This window comes from Fusarium graminearum, chromosome 1, assembly GCF_000240135.3.
Source record: "Fusarium graminearum PH-1 chromosome 1, whole genome shotgun sequence".
NCBI classification, from domain to species: Eukaryota; Fungi; Ascomycota; class Sordariomycetes; order Hypocreales; family Nectriaceae; genus Fusarium; species Fusarium graminearum.
In genome coordinates this window covers 8487339-8504123 of record NC_026474.1, presented here as the reverse complement: position 1 = coordinate 8504123, position 16785 = coordinate 8487339, and the positions used below count along the sequence as shown (strand labels likewise).

Below are 16785 nucleotides of genomic sequence, written 5' to 3'. Positions count from 1 at the left end.
CCGACCCGCAGCGCTGGAACCCAAGTTGCCTATTGTACTGCACTGCACTGTACCTGTCAAAAGCTTCCCTCTTAAGCTTTTGCTCCATGATTCCACATCCATCAACTTGTACAAATTGCTATCACTTCCTTCATATTTCCCATTATCTGATCATTTCCCCCAAAACAGAGACAAGTCCCATCATCAATCACAATGGCTTGCCCGCATCTCGACTTGATCGGTACGTCAAGCGCTAAAAGCAACCCCGCCGTTTGATCTACCATCGGCCGGGTCATAATAGCTGCGACAAGCTTCGAAGCCGTTTCAACACGTCGATTCAGAAGCTAACATTCGTCATTATAGGGCTGACACCCCCTGATCCTTCTCAGTCCGTATATCGCGAAGACTGCACCCAATGTTTTGACTCGATCGTAAGGCCATCCCACCCGCTTTACCCTTCACCATCGACTTCCATCGCAAATCGTTTGCTGACCTCGCATCTTGACAGGATGATCCTGATGGTCTCGATGTTTGTCTGCAGTGCTTCAACGGAGGTTGTGCCGGCGAGCGGAACCATGATAGACTTCATTATGCGCTGACCCAGCATCCTCTCGCCCTCAACATCCGCCGCACTAGAAAAGTCGTCGAACGAGATGAACCGCCTGCCAAGATGTCCAAGCTGGCCATTGCCGCCGAAACAGAAGAGGATAGGTACGACACAGCACTGGCCGTCAAGTGTCTCGATTGTAACACCGAACTCGACCGGACGAATCCTAAGCTTGCTCCCATGGTTGACGGCATCCTCAAGGCCAATACCTTTTCACGAAAGGAGGAGGTCAAGGCTTGGGAGCAGGAGTTGACTAGCTGTGAGCATATCTTAATGCTTCAGCAAGCGCCTTCCAAGAAGATCGAGCAAAACGACCTGAGCCACTGCTATGCTTGCGATTTGGCTGAGAACCTTTGGCTCTGTATCGAATGTGGCAACCTAGGATGTGGTCGTAAGCAGATGGGTGGCGTTGATGGAAACTCGCATGCCCTTGCACACTCAAACGAGTCGGGCCATGGGGTTGCCGTCAAGCTTGGATCAATCACCCCCGAGGGTACCGCAGATATCTATTGCTACAAATGCGATGATGAGCGAGTCGACGACAAGCTGGGCGAGCATTTGAACCACTGGGGCATCGTGCTTGCCGAGCGCCAAAAGACTGAGAAGAGCTTGACCGAGATGCAAATTGAACAGAACCTCAAATGGGACTTTAGCATGACTACTGAAGATGGAAAGGAACTGAAGCCCTTATTCGGACCTGGTCTTACTGGCCTGAGGAACCTTGGAAACAGTTGCTATCTCGCCAGTATCGTTCAATGTTTGTTCGATATGCCTTCTTTCCAATCAAGATACTTCCAACCTGGCGCGGACCTTCCTATTGTTCCTGAACCTGCTGCAGACCTCGAGACTCAGCTGAGAAAAGTAGCTGATGGGCTTTTATCAGGACGGTATTCCAAGCCTGACACAGAGATTGCTAGAGAGGCTGCAACACACCAGAAGGGCCTGGCACCCGCGATGCTCAAGCACCTTATCGGACGAGGCCACGAAGAATTTTCTACGATGAGACAGCAGGATGCGCTCGAGTTTCTCCAGCATTTGTTCAAGCTTATCACCAGGTCTTCTCATTCCGATGGAAAAGACCCTACGGAACCCTTCCGCTTCGTGCTCGAACAAAGACTTCAGTGCCTTGGTTGCCACAAGGTTAAGTACAGCAGCAACGAGCAGGACAACATTTTCATCGATGTTCCCCTGGAAAAGCTTCCTCGCGAGGAAGGTTCGGATGGCCCAGATGCTTACAAGCCTGTGTCTCTTACACAGTGCCTTGATAACTTCACAGCTGCCGAAAAGGTCGAGTTAACATGCTCTGCTTGCGGAAGCAAGGATGGATTTAGCAAGCAATCTCTATTCAAGACCTTCCCGGACACACTGGTTGTTAACGCGCGAAAGATGACTGTTGTCAACTGGGTTCCAATCAAGGTGGACGTCCCTGTCCTTGTACCAGACAAGCCTTTCAATTTGGATGCCTATCTTTCCAAGGGATTGCAGCCCGGAGAGGAACAACTGCCCGATGAGCCGGAGGCCAAGGCACCCGCGTTTGAGCCTGATGCTACTGCCATGTCGCAATTGGAAGCCATGGGATTCCCTTACAACCGCTGCGCGCGCGCTCTCCACGCCACTGGCAACTCTGACGCCAACACCGCCATGGAATGGCTGTTTGGACATATGGAGGACCCTGATATTGATGCACCTCTTGATCTGGGTGCTCAAACCGGAGCGGCTGATACTGCCGATCCTGAAAAGATCGAAACGCTCGGAGCCATGGGCTTTGGTGCTCCACAAGCCAAGAAGGCGTTGAAGGAGACTGGCGGCGACCTTGAGAGAGCTGTAGAATGGCTATTCAGCCACCCTGATGATCAAGGAGACGATGATGCTCCCGCCGAGGGGGCTTCTTCTGCAACAAAGGAGCCAGCTGGAAGCGCTGATCTGCCAGCAACCTTCCAGCTTAGGTCAATCGTGTGCCACAAAGGCACCAGTATTCATGCTGGGTAAGTATTTTCTCAACAATAGTGATCATTGATTTGCTAACCGGTATCCAGACACTATGTTGCCTTCATCCGCAAGGCTTTAGGAGATGCCAATGTCCCGACTTGGGTCCTTTTCAACGATGAGAAGGTTGTCGAGGCACATGATGTTGACGAGATGCGCAAGTTTGCGTATGTGTACTTTTTCAAGCGAGTCTAGTCGAGAACATCAATAGCACAGAAACGGGCGAGGCGTACAATATGATGATTTGCGGATGTGTTGGGTTGCATCAAACGGGGAATGGCGCGTGGTTGATGAGAAGCAGGCGGTATGCCATGCCGTTGTTTTAGTTTGAAAGATTAGAAAGGGCTAGACGAGGCACACATCGCCAAGATGATGGAGCCGTTTCGTATGCATGAATTAGATAACAAGATATCCTGATACGTATCGTACAAATCCATCGCAGTCGCCAAACATTGAATATGGACAAACAAAGTCCTTATAGCGCCTTGTAACGCCTTTCAGGATGATTATTCCTGAGATATACCGAAAACCCATAAAGAACAACTTGTCCGTCTCTTACACTTCTTCCACCACGCCAAAACTAATCTGAGAATCGGTAGCTGACCAAGGTATCGACACGGTGGTTCGCCGTGCTGAAACCTCTCAGCTGGACCTTTTCGCCGTTCTCAATCTCCTTGGCATCAGAGTCACCCCATTCAACGGGGACCTCGCTATCAGCATCCGCATATACGAGCACGTTGAATGTGCAGTCGCCGTTGAGTTGTGGGAGGAAAGTAACGGATGCAGTGATTTGGCGGAAAATGGCAGCGATTTCGGCTTGGATTTCGGGTTCTGTCTTTTCGGGTGCGGTAGGAGCGGCGCTTCCAGCAGCAGGGTTTTCTTGGTCTTTGGGTGCTGATTTCGAGGACTTGGATTTCTTGACGGGCTGGAAGATTTGAACCTGTTTTTCATCTTGTCAGATCGTGATGTCAATCAGGGAGAATAGGGAAAGACGTACGTCGAATTGCCAGCGCTCAACGTGTTCGCCTGTGTCTTTATCTGTAATGACAATTACAAGCTTGGAGATCTTGCCGCCGACCATCCACTTGTCGAGCTGGGACATGATCTTCTTAATATATGCCTTTACTTGGTCATCGGCCGAGACTGGATATCGTTGTTAGCTGAAAGTCGCGGAGTCGCGAGTATGCGCTTTTACCTAGCATGTTGAGGCCATATTTCTTGACGCTGAATTATATAATTAGTTCGAACGATTCGAAGCGAGATTCATCGTTGGGAGGACGTACACTGTAAAGTCTTCTGCTGGGTAGACTCCTCGTTGGAAGCTAATGAAGCTGTCAGTAAAACGAAATCGATCAATTGGTGAGTTTCGCGTACAGAATGCTGTGAATAGAGTATTGGAACTGTAGACCGTTAGCAAACCTTCGCGCAGACGAAAAGGAACCCAGAAGCTATGTAGACGTACAAATTCGGCGACGAGACGGGCGCTGCCTTTGAGAGAAAGCTTGTGGACCTTGGACTTTTCCTTGTCCTTGCTCTTTGATGTTTCTTTTGACGACATTTTATGTGTTCCCGTGGGTACTGTCGAAAAAGGGGTATTCCAGGTAATGGCGATGGAAAGCTGCGGGTTTGGATTTAAAGATGGACAGTTTTGTTTACTTGCGGTTGCGGGGTGAAGGTCCATCCGATCTACTTGAGGTCTGTGCGGCGGGGTTCACCGAGCTTCACCGAACCTTCACCTTGAGATATGATGGACAAAGAATGATATAAGTAATTATATTTAAAAATGGTCAATCTATGGTCGCCGACTGTAGTGAACTCCTGGAGGCCATCGCGGCTCTTGGGATTCCTCTGAAGAATTTTCGTCATTGTTGTAGTAGTAGTTATCGTGATAGTAGTCATCGTTGTCGTCGTAAGGGTTTCCGTCTTGGTATTGTGCATAGCCATAAGGATTGTATCCATAAGGGTAATACCCATATGGATAATACGATCGAGGACTGCGTGCTCGATAGATTCGTACCACGTTGACCATTTCGCCATTTGAAGACGAAGGGGAAGACGACGACGACGACGATGGTGTACTTGGACGTGGTCTTGTTCTAGCATCGCCATCCCTTATGTTGGCGCTACTAGCGTAGAGTGCCCAAGAGCGCAGAAATATACCGATTGAGAAGACGAAGGGAAGTAACTGAGTGATGGTCGCAAAGTCATACACGCCTTGAATATGATTCCATAGTATGGGCAGCTCGATGGCAACGATCAAAAGGGTGAATATTATGAGCCCAGATGAGAGACGAAGTTTCCTAAGACGCCAGACAATTCTTGCCCTGGCAACGTTTAGCAGGTTTATAAGCTTGGTGGAGTGGAAGCGTTTCATACCTGTTTCTCCTATTCCTGGTACTTGAATGAGTTATCGGAGTGCAGCAAGTTTTTAGAAAGATAAATCCGCCAATACTGGACAGAACTCCAATGTAGAAAACCGCTCCGACTATAACATACTCCTTACTTTCCAAGTTTACCTGTCCGAGCATGAACACAACATCGCGACAGCCGCGGCTTAGATGCGGCAGAAAGACGGTGTAATACCATGTTCCCATCGACAAAGTAGCCATGAGTATTGTGAGAGCGACGAGATAGTAAAAGGTCCCATGAACTTCGTTTGTGAGTAGAAAAGGGTCGAGGTGTGGTTGACATCTTGTTATCACGCGCCAGATGCACAATGGCATCAGGAACAAAAAGAAGCCAATGCCAAAGAGGAGTAAAAAGTAAATATCAAGCGGAGTCAAGGCGTTGTGTGCTATTCCAATAACAAGGGATATTGATGCAGCTGCAGATGAGGAGAGGCCGATAAAACGCAAATCTGAAAGGTCGCTTTCAGAAATGTACTCCATGATCAACGTACCGAGCCATTGCGTGTAGAATGCGGCGCGAACACCGACACCATAGATATCAGGTCGGCCCGGGGGTGAGCAAAGACCTTGGCTTGCCATATCCATTAAAAGATATCTGTAAAACTTATGAAAGTTATGGATCCAAGACATGGATGCCATTGTAACTGGGGCCGGCGTACACTTGTATGCCATCTGCCGCGTCGTGAACGGTCTGACCCTTTCAGCACAGCATACTCGTGCATAATATACGACAGAGGCATGACGAAGAGGGATCACGACTAGTACTGAGGCAGTCGTGAAGTAGTCCAATACTGAAAGCAACGAGCCTGCTGAGGCGAAATAGTACAACATACACTATTTCATTGGCTGTGGAATAAGGCCTCAAAGACTGGCTCAGCATAATGATCAAAGGTGATCAACTCTACCAAGCCAGTTTCGAACTCTCTTGCATCGCCCAGTAAAGTAAGGCGTTATGGTAACTCAATCCAAGTTACCATAACCGAACGGGAAGTTGCATCATGAAGGCTCTTGTGACAGCTCTACAGGTATGACACCCATCCAGTTTGGATATCGGCTGGTGGAGATTCATACAGTATTGTTACGCATTCGAAAGCCTAGGAAATGTAGTTTGTCGTTTAGAGAGTTGATGGTTCCTATGGCCAAGACACAACAGGACACACGTGTCGCCGACTGGTTGAACTGTGAACCCAACTCGGTCACGAAGGGAACAATGTATCAGAAAGAGATTTATGGTAAGCAGTTCAATATTGTGGTATCATCTTCCAGGCGATATTGACCAAGTAAAAGCCAATTTGGAACAATTCGATATTGGACTTCAGGGTCCTCCGATGATAGGAACTTGGGTTGTAAAGTAGTGGAGTCTTGGTGCGGAATAAGATGCAGGTCAAGTGGGTCCTCTAGAGGCGGGTTGCTTATCGATAAGCCACTTTTTTTTCTGTCCCGACATGTCTTATCCCACTCAATTTTCTGCGTCGCAAGTTCCCAGCCATTCTGCGATAACATCGACCACTTTTCGTGCAAGTTGTTTTTGGTCGCTTCAATACGTCAAATCATTCAATATGGCTGCCACTAAGCATTCACTCGCTGACAGCGAGGATCGACCCACCAAGAAGACCAAGGTCGACTCCGAAGAGAAGGCTCGCCTAAAGGCTGAGAAGCGAGAGCGCAAGGAGAAGAAGAAGAGCCAAGAGTCTGAGCCTAGTGCTGAGAACTCTGATGCTGACCGTGCTGCTGAGAAGGAGCGCAAGAAGGCTAAGAAGGCCAAGAAGCTGGAGAAGAAGCAGAAGCTGGCCGAAGCTGAGGCATCTGCTGAGCCTGCTGCCGAAGTCTCTGATGAGGCTCCCAAGAAGTCCAAGAAGGAGAAGAAGACTACCACTACCGAAGCCTCTTCTAACTCCGAGGCTCCCTCAAGCGGCTCTTACATTCAAACCATTGCGCTCTCTAACGTTCCCCAAGCTGAGATTGACGAGTTTCTCTCCAAGAACGAAATCCACATTACCGACCCCAAGACCGAGAACGTTACTCTTCGCCCCGTCCTGGAATTCCACCAGCTCCCTGCTACAAACCTCCTCGAGAAGAAGCCCTCACCATTCGCCAACTATAAGGCGCCCACACCCATTCAGTCCGCTTCATGGCCTTTCACCCTCTCTGGCCGTGATGTGATTGGTGTTGCCGAGACAGGATCCGGAAAGACAATGGCTTTCGCGCTTCCCTGTGTTGAGGCCATCTCTGCCCTCAAGCACAAGCACACCAAGGCTGTTGTTGTTTCGCCTACACGAGAACTCGCTATGCAGACCTATGAGCAGATGGCTTCCGTTGCGGCTCTCAACAGGATGAAGTGTGTCTGCCTCTACGGTGGTGCTTCCAAGGATGACCAGCGAAACCTCCTCAACCGTGGTGCTGACATCATTGTCGCAACACCCGGTCGTCTTAAAGATTTCATGTCCGATGGAACTGTCGATCTTAGCCACTCGGCCTTCGCCGTTCTTGACGAGGCCGACCGTATGCTTGACAAGGGTTTCGAGGAGGATATTAAGATGATTCTCAGCTCTTGCCCTCCTCGCGAGAAGCGCCAGACACTCATGTTCACAGCTACATGGCCTCAGTCGGTCCAGACGCTCGCAGCCACCTTCATGGTTAGCCCCGTCAAGATCGCCATTGGATCCGGTGGCAAGGAGACTGCTGGTGGAGCTGTTGAGCTCCAGGCCAACGCAAGAATCTCACAGAGCGTTGAGGTTCTTGAGCCCAGAGGGAAGGAATTCCGTCTCCTCGAGGTCCTGAAGGAGCACCAGCAGGGAAGCAAGAAGAACGACCGTATTCTGGTTTTCTGCTTGTACAAGAAGGAGGCCACTCGTATTGAGAACTTCCTGAGCCGCAAGGGTATCCGCGTTGGTGGTATCCACGGTGATTTGCGACAGGAGCAGCGAACAAGGAGTCTCGAGGCCTTTAAGTCTGGACAAACTCCTGTTCTTGTTGCTACTGATGTCGCTGCCCGTGGTCTTGATATTCCCGAGGTCAAGCTCGTTATCAACGTTACAGTATGTTCCCATTATATGGTTTCTTGTGTATTCGCTAACATGAACAGTTCCCCTTGACCATTGAGGACTACGTCCACCGTATCGGACGAACCGGCCGAGCTGGCAAGACCGGCCAGGCTATCACTTTCTTTACTGTTGAGGACAAGTCTCACTCCGGCTCGTAAGTAAATCACGCATCGACACATGAACATATGCTCACTCTTCTAGTCTCGTCAACATTCTCCGAGGTGCCAACCAGCCCGTGCCCGAGGACCTCCTCAAGTTCGGCACCACTGTTAAGAAGAAGGCTCACGACATGTACGGCGCTTTCTTCAAGGATGTCGACATGAACGCAAAGTCCACCAAGATCACATTTGATTAGAATTACTATTATGGAAAAAGCACTATTGTTTGGCGGCTTTGCGACCGCGCACCGAGTTTAGACACTCGAGGATAAAACGGCGCTCGAGGACCAGGCTGCGATGAATTAGATTTGTTCAAAAAGTCTGATGTTTGGAATTTTAGAGACGTACATGAGAATCAATAATGGGATGGCCGAGCCAGCGATCTTGACGAGAGATTTGATCGGTAGATCTGCGTTGTCCGCGATTTTTAGTTGCTTGAGGAGAATGGCTGTAGCGACTGAGACGCCCACTGTGCTCTCGGGAAGTAGACTCTTGATCTTGAATTCAGCTCCATATCGTTTGAAATAGCGCTTGATGAATGCTCCGCTCCAGGTGATGCGACACGCCATGTTGATGATGTTGGCCAACACCAAACCGATGGCGCCGAGAGGGTAGACTCTCATGAAGAGGAAAGCTGAACTAGCAAAGACGACAGAAAATGCGCCCATCCAGACAGACTGTCCGTGAACTTCGGTCTCTGTAGCGATAGATGCCACGAAAGATTCCGTTATGCCGTTCAAGCCAAGGAAAGGGATATAGAAACAATACGCCGCAAGGACGTCTCCAGCCCCTGAACCAGCCCACTGCCTGCCAGCTACGATAGCTAAAAGAGGCGGAGCAGCAAAAGGTCCAAGGCAGATGATGACTGACGATAGAAGTATATAGAGTCGGAGCAACGTCGACAGGTTTTGCTTTACTTCTGTAACAACGGGTGACGGCTTACCGCCTTGTTTGACAGGCGTTACCGATGATAGCAATCGAGAGAAATAGCTTCGGCTGCTTTCTTCAACAGGCTGAAAGAGAAGACGGGCAAGAAGACTGCCGTAGTTGTTTGCGAGTGCATACGCTCCTTGAACGTTGGCGGAGGCAAGCAAGGAAATGAGAAATGTGTCGCCTTGAGTAAGGAGATGCTTGACCACACTCTGAGCCATCATGCTACCAGCAAGACCTATCGTGGGTCTATCGAACATGGATCCCCAGAAACGGTTGTCCTCTGAGGTTATGGTTTTGGGGAAAAGAGAGAAGCCGATCGAAGAGGCAAGCTGATATCCCGATACCAAGTATACAAGGAGCAGTGTAGCACCATAGGTGATTTGACCAAGAGCGAAAGGAAGCACTCCAATATCACTATGCTTGGACGCCCATACCGCAGATCCAAATACGACGATACATCGAAAAAACGTCGCAATAGCCTCTGCAGCAGCTCGTGTACCAAATTGCAATCGAGTCTGCATGAGAACAAAGCACGGTTCAGACAACAGCTCAACCATGGCTGCCAATCCGTACAGGTACAGCGACTCGACAAGATACGGCGTTGAGAGCGTCGCCTCAGTGGCGTACGCAAGATACATCCATCCCAGACTGAGACTGACGAGACTTCCCAGGCCAATAGAGAGATATCCCAAGTTCACCACTGCTTGGCTCTCTTCTTTTGCTTTGGACCCAGCGTCCCTTCGCTGAATCGCCACACGCAAGCTTTCGCGCGCGAAGAAGAGAACAGAGAGGTAGTACACCTCAAGTTGCGTCGACAGGCCCAGAAGGGGAGCTGTGAGATAGCGTAGAAGGAGCTGGTTGGCGATAAAAGTGATCAGACGGGAGGTGAGCTGGAGGATGATGAGCAGCGATGCGCCCTTGATCATGGACGGTGGCGAGGGCGCCGGAGGGCTCTCATTTGCAGGAGACGGAGCCATGTTTGTGCTTTGGTGATGAAATGAATGGCAGGATGTGTTGAAAGGAATGAAGATATCACGGGTGGTGTTTTGACACGTGTTGATGAGAGGTGCGATGGATGTCTTGTTGATGTTTAAGTTACAGTGGGCTTCAGTGGGTTTAGGGGTCAGGCATTGTGATGTGCGGGCAGCGTGGTCTACGCAGGCCATAAGTTATGCCCCCAATACACATGCATCAAGATATGCAAATTCCCGTCTCCATAACTTAGGATTTGTTATTTCTCTAATAGCCTATCGAGAAAAGATCCTGAAGAGAGTCAAGACCTAAGTGTTGCAGAAGTTATCTATTGTAACAGACATAAATCAGACATATGCCTACTATTCAAGTAGTCATAAATTTGAGCCAAAGTTATGGCCGTAGACCAACATAAATACGACTGCAATGTTCCGATGGGATTTTTTTCATTGACCGACAACTTTTATACCCTTTTACATATTTCGCAACTCCAATTGGAACTTTATTTCAAGCCTCGAAGTCGGAAGACTTCATCCTGTTCATGAGAACATCTTCTAAGCGAGTGACTGGACAAGGTAGCGACCGTCACTGTAAGAAAGGAAAACTGTATGAAAATTGGTCATTCACTTCGTATCGTCATGTCGTTGCAGTGCATCGCTTCGCACTAGGTTCGTAATGAGTCCTATAGTCAGTCACCGCACCCTCTACTCGGGAGTATCAACCTCCATTCTGTCTTCTGGAGGTTTTGCGTTTGTCTCCACGATCAAGGAATCCTCCGGCTGTGACGGTTCCAGCGTTGAAACCGAAGTTAAGGTCGACTCTTTTTGTTCAAAAGCAGGAGGCATGCCTCCGCTGTTGCCTCCTCCGCTGATTCCGTTACTGGTAGACAAGCGATATTCACCATCTGTCTTGCGCTCAATGATGCCTTCATCAAGGGCCCATTGCGCAAGGAGACCATCAACTCCGAGCCTCCCACCACCCTCTCCCTTTTCCATGTGCCGGCCTACGTGTTCGGTCCACTCATCCCATGAGGAGGGGCCTTCAAAGACACTCTGACAGCCTTGTTTTGGGCACGCTGAGCGTTGTGGAGGTAAGCGGCGCTGCACAAGGCACGATACCTGCATTTCCTTGACATGTGCTTCCCATTCAGATTGCAGTTTGCTGTCCCCCTTGGCCAATGCCCTTTTAATTTGGAAGGGCGCATGCATACGCCGTAAGTGCTGGGTAAATAAGTCTTTGCGATTGAACTCATTTCCTTTCCCTTCAGCCGTGCTCTGAGGGCAGGAAGAACAGCGATAGTATTGCAAACACAGGTGCTGTGATGCAATATGCCTCTTCCACTCATTCTTCGAACCAAAGGTGCTTGTACAGCCTGCAAACGAAAACGCGCATGGAAATGGCCTAGTATGGGCTGCAGCAATGTGTTTTCTCAAAGAAGAGGAATCTTTAAAAGGAGCATGGCTACAGTGATTGCAGCGAGTGTCTTGTTTGGGCAAGGACCTTCTGGGAGGTTTCACTGTTGCATTGGCGTTGCGAAGCGTTGCGAGAGGGTCATTGTTGCCGTGTTCGTCGTTGTCCCCCTCAGGTCTGATCTCAGGCAATCCATCGGGAAGGATTGTGCGAGGTCGGTTGATGTTGGTGATGTCATCACTTGGGTGGCGAACATGGCTCAAAGCTTTCAGTTGCTCGGCAGCTTCCTGCATCTCTGCTGAATCTTCCACCTCGTCCTTGGGCTTAGAATGGCCCCCTGTTGAGTTGGCGTATGCTGGAGCTGACGGACTAGCTTGTGGAAGATAATCTTTTCGTTCAACAGAATTGGGCGCTTCTCTAGTGGCTGGGGAGTGGAAAGAAGGACCTTCTTCTCGTCGAACACGGGCAGGGGTACTAAAAGCATGATCCCTTGCCTCGAGGAGGATCCGGCCGTCCTCGACTTCTCTCGCTGATGGCTTGACACCGGAAGACCCTACTAGCTTGTGGTAGAGGTGAATCATGTTGTGGGAACTGATATAACCTAAAAAGCAACAGACCTTATCGTGCTGCACCACGTTCCAGATCGAGTGTGGCATAGAAATGAGCAACATAGTAGGTGGGCCGAGAAACATGCCTTCGACCGCGATCTTGTCTCCCAATGGTGGTGTACTGTGCAGCCATTGGGAGAAGAAGGACATATCAGGGCTCGCATCACCAACAAAGGTCGTGCAAACAAGTACCCTGGGTTCTTCAAATCTGAGGTCAACAACAGATTCCGGATCGATCAGCTGCTCTTCACGGTTACCCTGACCGTCTGCATCATGGCCATTTTGCGAACCAGTACGCGGCCTTGAGGGCATTGGCGCAAGGGCAATACTTTGGCCTTTTCCAGGTGTCAGCGGTATGAAAACTGGATTTTGTGGAGAAGACTGAGTATTCGAGGTGCTTCCATTGGTTTGCCGAGGGGTTTGGAGCAGTTGCTGTTGTTTCTTCAGGAATAGCACTTCTTCGTGGAGTCTTTGCGTCGTGAACGGTCGTCCACTACTAAGCTTCTGGAGAGCTTCGGTCAAGTTGGAGGTAAATGACCTCTCTAAGCTATCTGGACTACGATCTGATGCGCGAGCCGCAATGGCTTGCTTCACACCATGGCTACCGGCCATGGGGGGATCAGGTACCGCGCATGTATCGAGTAACAACAGGATGTCAGACTGGGCATCCTCGAAGAGACAACGGACACCATCCCATTTTAGTTTTGCAGCATCTTCTCTGGTATTGCTAAGGAGAAGATGTCAGCCAGAGGCAAGACAAATAGCACAGCTAAAGAAAAGAGACTAACTCACCAAGCCCAGAAAAGCTGGCCATCGGAGCTTACATATCCATGGCCAGCGTAGTAGATGATGAGCAAATGATTGGGTTTCGCATGCTCGAGGAAGGAAGCCATTTGGACACCAAGTTTTTTGCTAAGATCCGGCACTGTGGGAATGTGCCACTTCTCCGTCCTGTATTTGTACTGCTTCTGGAGAACCTGCTCGAGGGCAGTCAGATCTTCATCAACAGACTCATCATCTTCCCATCTCAGTAGCAGAACGGAGACATCGGTATATGGGTGACGCTCAGTCTGTCTTTGTATGAGCATCGCAGCATCTTGCAGATGTCGCGCAAAGGACTCGAAGTCATGACGTTCGGAAAGAGGAGCCGGAACGGCCTCCTGAGGTGGATGATGTTGTTGAGGCTATATCCAGAGCCCGGGTTAGCAAGGAGAGGACGCGGAAAGCTAGAGAATCAAGAGCTGACCGATTCGTGGGGGAATTGTGTAGGCGGCGGCGGCGGCTTGCTAGGAGTCGTGGCGTTGACCTTTGGGGCAAGCTTGCGTCGTTTGTTGGGTTCCATCGACAAAGACGAGCAAGGATGCGAATTGGGAGGTGATGCGGTCGTCAGCAAGCCAGGTCGGCGAAGGTCATTGAACCGAAGCCGGTTTCGTTTAGGCCGCGCACTCGAGTTTCAAGTCGACTGTATAGCAAGTTTCGAGCACGAGAGGTAGTTTATCTGCTATCTAAGTAGTCTTCCGTTAAAACCAATATACATATAAACTCGTGTGGGCTCAAGAATTGTTGACGAAAGAAGCGAATCGAGATGGCGAGAGTATACGAGGGGAATTGAAATAGAATCGGACGGTTTAGAAATTGGCGTCTGATAGGACAAGGAGGGACTTTGGAAGAAAAGTGCCAATTGCAGCGAAACGGTGAAAAGCCAACAAGCCTGACCACTGGAGAGAGAACGTACGTCGCATGGGTGATGAAGAGTAAGAGAAGATCAGAGGGAAGGCTAGGCCCCGTGGAAGGCTTGCTCGCACGAGGCTGTCGTGGCAGAATCCAGCAGAAAAAGACCAGGGTTTGAGTGTTGAATTGAAATAAAGCCGTCAATTTGACGCTAAGTTTGGGTAGAAAGTGTTTGAGTATTATTGTTCGCCTTGTTTGTGTGAGTTTCTTTTTTAGAAGCTTGATGGGGCCTAGGCCTGGGAAAGATTAGAGGTGGGGGTGCTCAGGAAGAAAAGCTTCTCATTGGTGGGTGTCTCAACGGGCCGGGGGTCCTCAATGGAATCCTCCCACAGTAGGTACCTAGGCCAAGCAGGTGGGGATTTAACTACTAGTATAAACGAGCCGAGCAGAAGAGATGAAGAGAACCAACGGACAAGAAGCGTGTAGCGGACAAGTGCAGATGTAGTTGCAGATGCAGGTTGATGCAGAAAACTCAAAGAGGGGCTGCCTCCGCAATTGTCAGCCTCTCTATTTCACCGTCTCCTAAAGGGCAAGGAAGGTAATGTAGGCAAGGTAAGGCCAGGCCAGGCCAAGCCAGGCCAAGGGTCAGCTGCAGTGAGCGAGCTGGCTGAGATGGGGCTGGTGGCCTCCCTCCATCCCACAAAAGCACAAAGAGCGTACAAATGTCTTGGTTCTGTACTCACTGGATGATCAATTGGAACCACGATAACAGTTGGCCTGACCTCTGTTGCTATGTACCTTGTTGAGGACACTCGGTAGCTCAAACTACCAACCTAGGAACCCTGAGACTTACTAAAAAGTAAGAATCAGAATTAGAAGCAGGGGGACTGACTGAACTGAAGGAGGGGTTCGACGGTTGAAACCAAAGGAAGATGAGAGACTTCGCAAAAGTTCTCAGCTGATAGAAGAAGGAGGAGCAAAAACCATGATGAGTGTTATCTACTGTCCAGGTATCATACAGTACTGGGTTGTTATACCTTGAGCTGCACAAATCATCCACAGACAGCACAGCTCCTACAGCTTGTTCTCCCACAAAGCCGGCTGATTACGCTTCCTCAACCAATCCGACTGATCCTCGATCCCTTCCCCTCCCAGTCTCCCGTCACCATCAGACGCGCCGTACTGCAGATATTCACAGAACGCTAACCACTATCATATCAAGAATGCACGACAGACTGGCCTGGCGTCTGCCCTTTGTGGGCCACTTGTCGAGGCCTTGAGATCTGCTCTTTAGCTCATGTTGGTTAAACACCAAGGTTTCAACGGCGCAAGCCTCCCCCAATTGCCTTCCATAACGCTCCAGCTCCATCTCCTTCATCAGCACACGGTATGATCTTCTCAACCAACATCCCAAGGCTGCCACGGGATGCCCGAATCAACAGATGCAGCAGTGAGCTTTCAAAGTGGAGCAATGGCGCACCCCCTCCTCCATCCTGGCGAGCCTGTCAATGGTGAGCGACGACTTGTCAAGACGGCTGTGGACAAGCCGGCAGAGGAGTTGCTTGTCGGCCGACGAGTAAGAAGCCAGAACACGAAACGGACGGTTCGGTAACGAATGAATGCAAAATAACAACAGACGAGAGCTGGTCGGCGGCTTTGCCCTTGAGCACGCGCTATGGTAACACCGATTGCAGAAGCACAACCTCTATCGCTACCTGGTTGTGGTAAGCCTGAACCCGATGCATTGTGTTCTCTTACACGGAATCATGCTACTTGGGAGTTTCGGTCTAGCCTATGAATGTCTTGAAACGTGAAGGATTGGTCACTGGGATGTGAGGCCAAGTTGTGCTGCAGAAGTGAAAACATCACGTACCTCGCAGCCTAGCATCTAGCAGCCGGCTGTGTCTGCAGAGTCGCATTCAAAAACAATACTTTGGCAGAGGATCAGCCAGCGTGGGAACGGCTGTCAGATTGAGATGCATCAATGTTGATTCAACAAAAGCTGACTGCCCAAGTTACCCACATGTGAAGGCTTCGTCTTGGCGAAGAGAACTAAAAGCCATCCAACCTGTCGTTTCGAGATCACATGCGTCCAACATACACATATATACTCAAGCTGAACACATCTACCGACTTGCTCTGGGTAGTTTAAACTACCGAAGCCGAAAGATGCTGGCGACTAGAGTTGGATGTTTCTGTGCGTGAGGTCATGGAGCGAGCGGATGTAAGTGGATGCTGACACAAAAACTCCAACAATAGGCAGAATCCTTACGATCCTGTACCTTATAACCGAATCAGTAGGATTCCTTGGTGCAGTAGTTTTGGTATGGTTACAAACAATTGCTAAGAATAGTTTTGAGTTCGGCTATGTGTCTAAAAGAAGGGTTGTCGGGTTTGGGCACCTACCACGAGTATGTACTTGTGTAGTAGAGCTGTGTCAAGTTTCAACGGCTGGTCTTGGAGAAAAAGGCCTTTTCGTTATTAGTTATCAGGGACAGATTGTTGAGTTTCATGAATATGTAGGTCTGATATGAAATTACTACAATGGACCGGTGGCGTGATTTATCTTGGTTGTATCTCATCTGCAACCAGATTCGGTGTCATTTCGTTTTACTGATACAAATGACAGGTACTGGTTAGATAAGTATAGACGTCTTGGCCTGTTGATTACGAGATTGAAGCTGCAATTCTCGTGTCCTAGTCATATGATTCTGGCAATGTGTAGAAGAACACGCGTATTGCTGGTCACTCGTGTACGAAGAGGTTGCCTTGGTGCCACATGCCGAAGATTGGGTTTTGTACAATCTGCCGGCTTCCGTAGAAGCCCAAGATCTCCAGGTACTCCATGTGAGAAGATGGGGACAATTGTGGTTCTCCTGAATATCACTTGGCTACCTCATGGAGAAATCGTTTTGATTCGGATTCTCGAACTCGACATTCCCAAAGAGGAGTCCACATCGTTCGACCATGGTTCTAAATGGAAACCCTGAAGAATACGACCTAGTCTCG

At 49.5% G+C, this 16785-nt stretch overlaps 7 protein-coding genes across 7 annotated transcripts; 2 read left to right on the top strand and 5 right to left on the bottom strand.

The window, feature by feature from the left end:
* Nucleotides 1-192: 192 nt before the first annotated feature.
* FGSG_02640 (uncharacterized protein) lies at nucleotides 193-2989 on the top strand (the record flags this gene model as incomplete). The annotated part of the gene is made up of 4 exons (XM_011320288.1): nucleotides 193-220; nucleotides 343-410; nucleotides 488-2571; nucleotides 2623-2989. 4 exons carry the CDS (start codon nucleotides 193-195, stop codon nucleotides 2765-2767), a joined length of 2325 nt encoding a protein of 774 aa, XP_011318590.1. The 3' UTR covers nucleotides 2768-2989.
* Nucleotides 2990-3152: 163 nt separating this feature from the next.
* FGSG_02639 (mitotic spindle checkpoint component mad2) lies at nucleotides 3153-4130 on the bottom strand (the record flags this gene model as incomplete). The annotated part of the gene is made up of 6 exons (XM_011320287.1): nucleotides 3153-3512; nucleotides 3570-3715; nucleotides 3768-3796; nucleotides 3856-3894; nucleotides 3947-3972; nucleotides 4035-4130. 6 exons carry the CDS (start codon nucleotides 4128-4130, stop codon nucleotides 3153-3155), a joined length of 696 nt encoding a protein of 231 aa, XP_011318589.1.
* Nucleotides 4131-4364: 234 nt separating this feature from the next.
* FGSG_02638 (uncharacterized protein) lies at nucleotides 4365-5619 on the bottom strand (the record flags this gene model as incomplete). Its single annotated transcript, XM_011320286.1, has 3 exons — nucleotides 4365-4896; nucleotides 4949-4963; nucleotides 5069-5619. 3 exons carry the CDS (start codon nucleotides 5617-5619, stop codon nucleotides 4365-4367), a joined length of 1098 nt encoding a protein of 365 aa, XP_011318588.1.
* Nucleotides 5620-6539: 920 nt separating this feature from the next.
* FGSG_02637 (ATP-dependent RNA helicase DBP3) lies at nucleotides 6540-8379 on the top strand (the record flags this gene model as incomplete). The annotated part of the gene is made up of 3 exons (XM_011320285.1): nucleotides 6540-8018; nucleotides 8066-8178; nucleotides 8226-8379. 3 exons carry the CDS (start codon nucleotides 6540-6542, stop codon nucleotides 8377-8379), a joined length of 1746 nt encoding a protein of 581 aa, XP_011318587.1.
* Nucleotides 8380-8401: 22 nt separating this feature from the next.
* Nucleotides 8402-10092, bottom strand: FGSG_02636 (uncharacterized protein; the record flags this gene model as incomplete). The annotated part of the gene is made up of 2 exons (XM_011320284.1): nucleotides 8402-8474; nucleotides 8531-10092. 2 exons carry the CDS (start codon nucleotides 10090-10092, stop codon nucleotides 8402-8404), a joined length of 1635 nt encoding a protein of 544 aa, XP_011318586.1.
* A 545-nt stretch (nucleotides 10093-10637) lies between these two features.
* FGSG_02635 (uncharacterized protein) lies at nucleotides 10638-13910 on the bottom strand. Its single transcript, XM_011320283.1, has 3 exons — nucleotides 13352-13910; nucleotides 12898-13289; nucleotides 10638-12832 (listed from the first exon to the last, which is right to left on the bottom strand). The coding sequence occupies exons 1-3, from the start codon at nucleotides 13445-13447 to the stop codon at nucleotides 10792-10794; spliced, it is 2529 nt and encodes an 842-aa protein (XP_011318585.1). The 5' UTR covers nucleotides 13448-13910; the 3' UTR covers nucleotides 10638-10791.
* A 940-nt stretch (nucleotides 13911-14850) lies between these two features.
* FGSG_12174 (uncharacterized protein) lies at nucleotides 14851-15810 on the bottom strand (the record flags this gene model as incomplete). Its single annotated transcript, XM_011320282.1, has 3 exons — nucleotides 15650-15810; nucleotides 15013-15601; nucleotides 14851-14978 (listed from the first exon to the last, which is right to left on the bottom strand). Exons 2-3 carry the CDS (start codon nucleotides 15152-15154, stop codon nucleotides 14851-14853), a joined length of 270 nt encoding a protein of 89 aa, XP_011318584.1. The 5' UTR covers nucleotides 15155-15601; nucleotides 15650-15810.
* Between the last annotated feature and the right edge of the window lie 975 nt (nucleotides 15811-16785).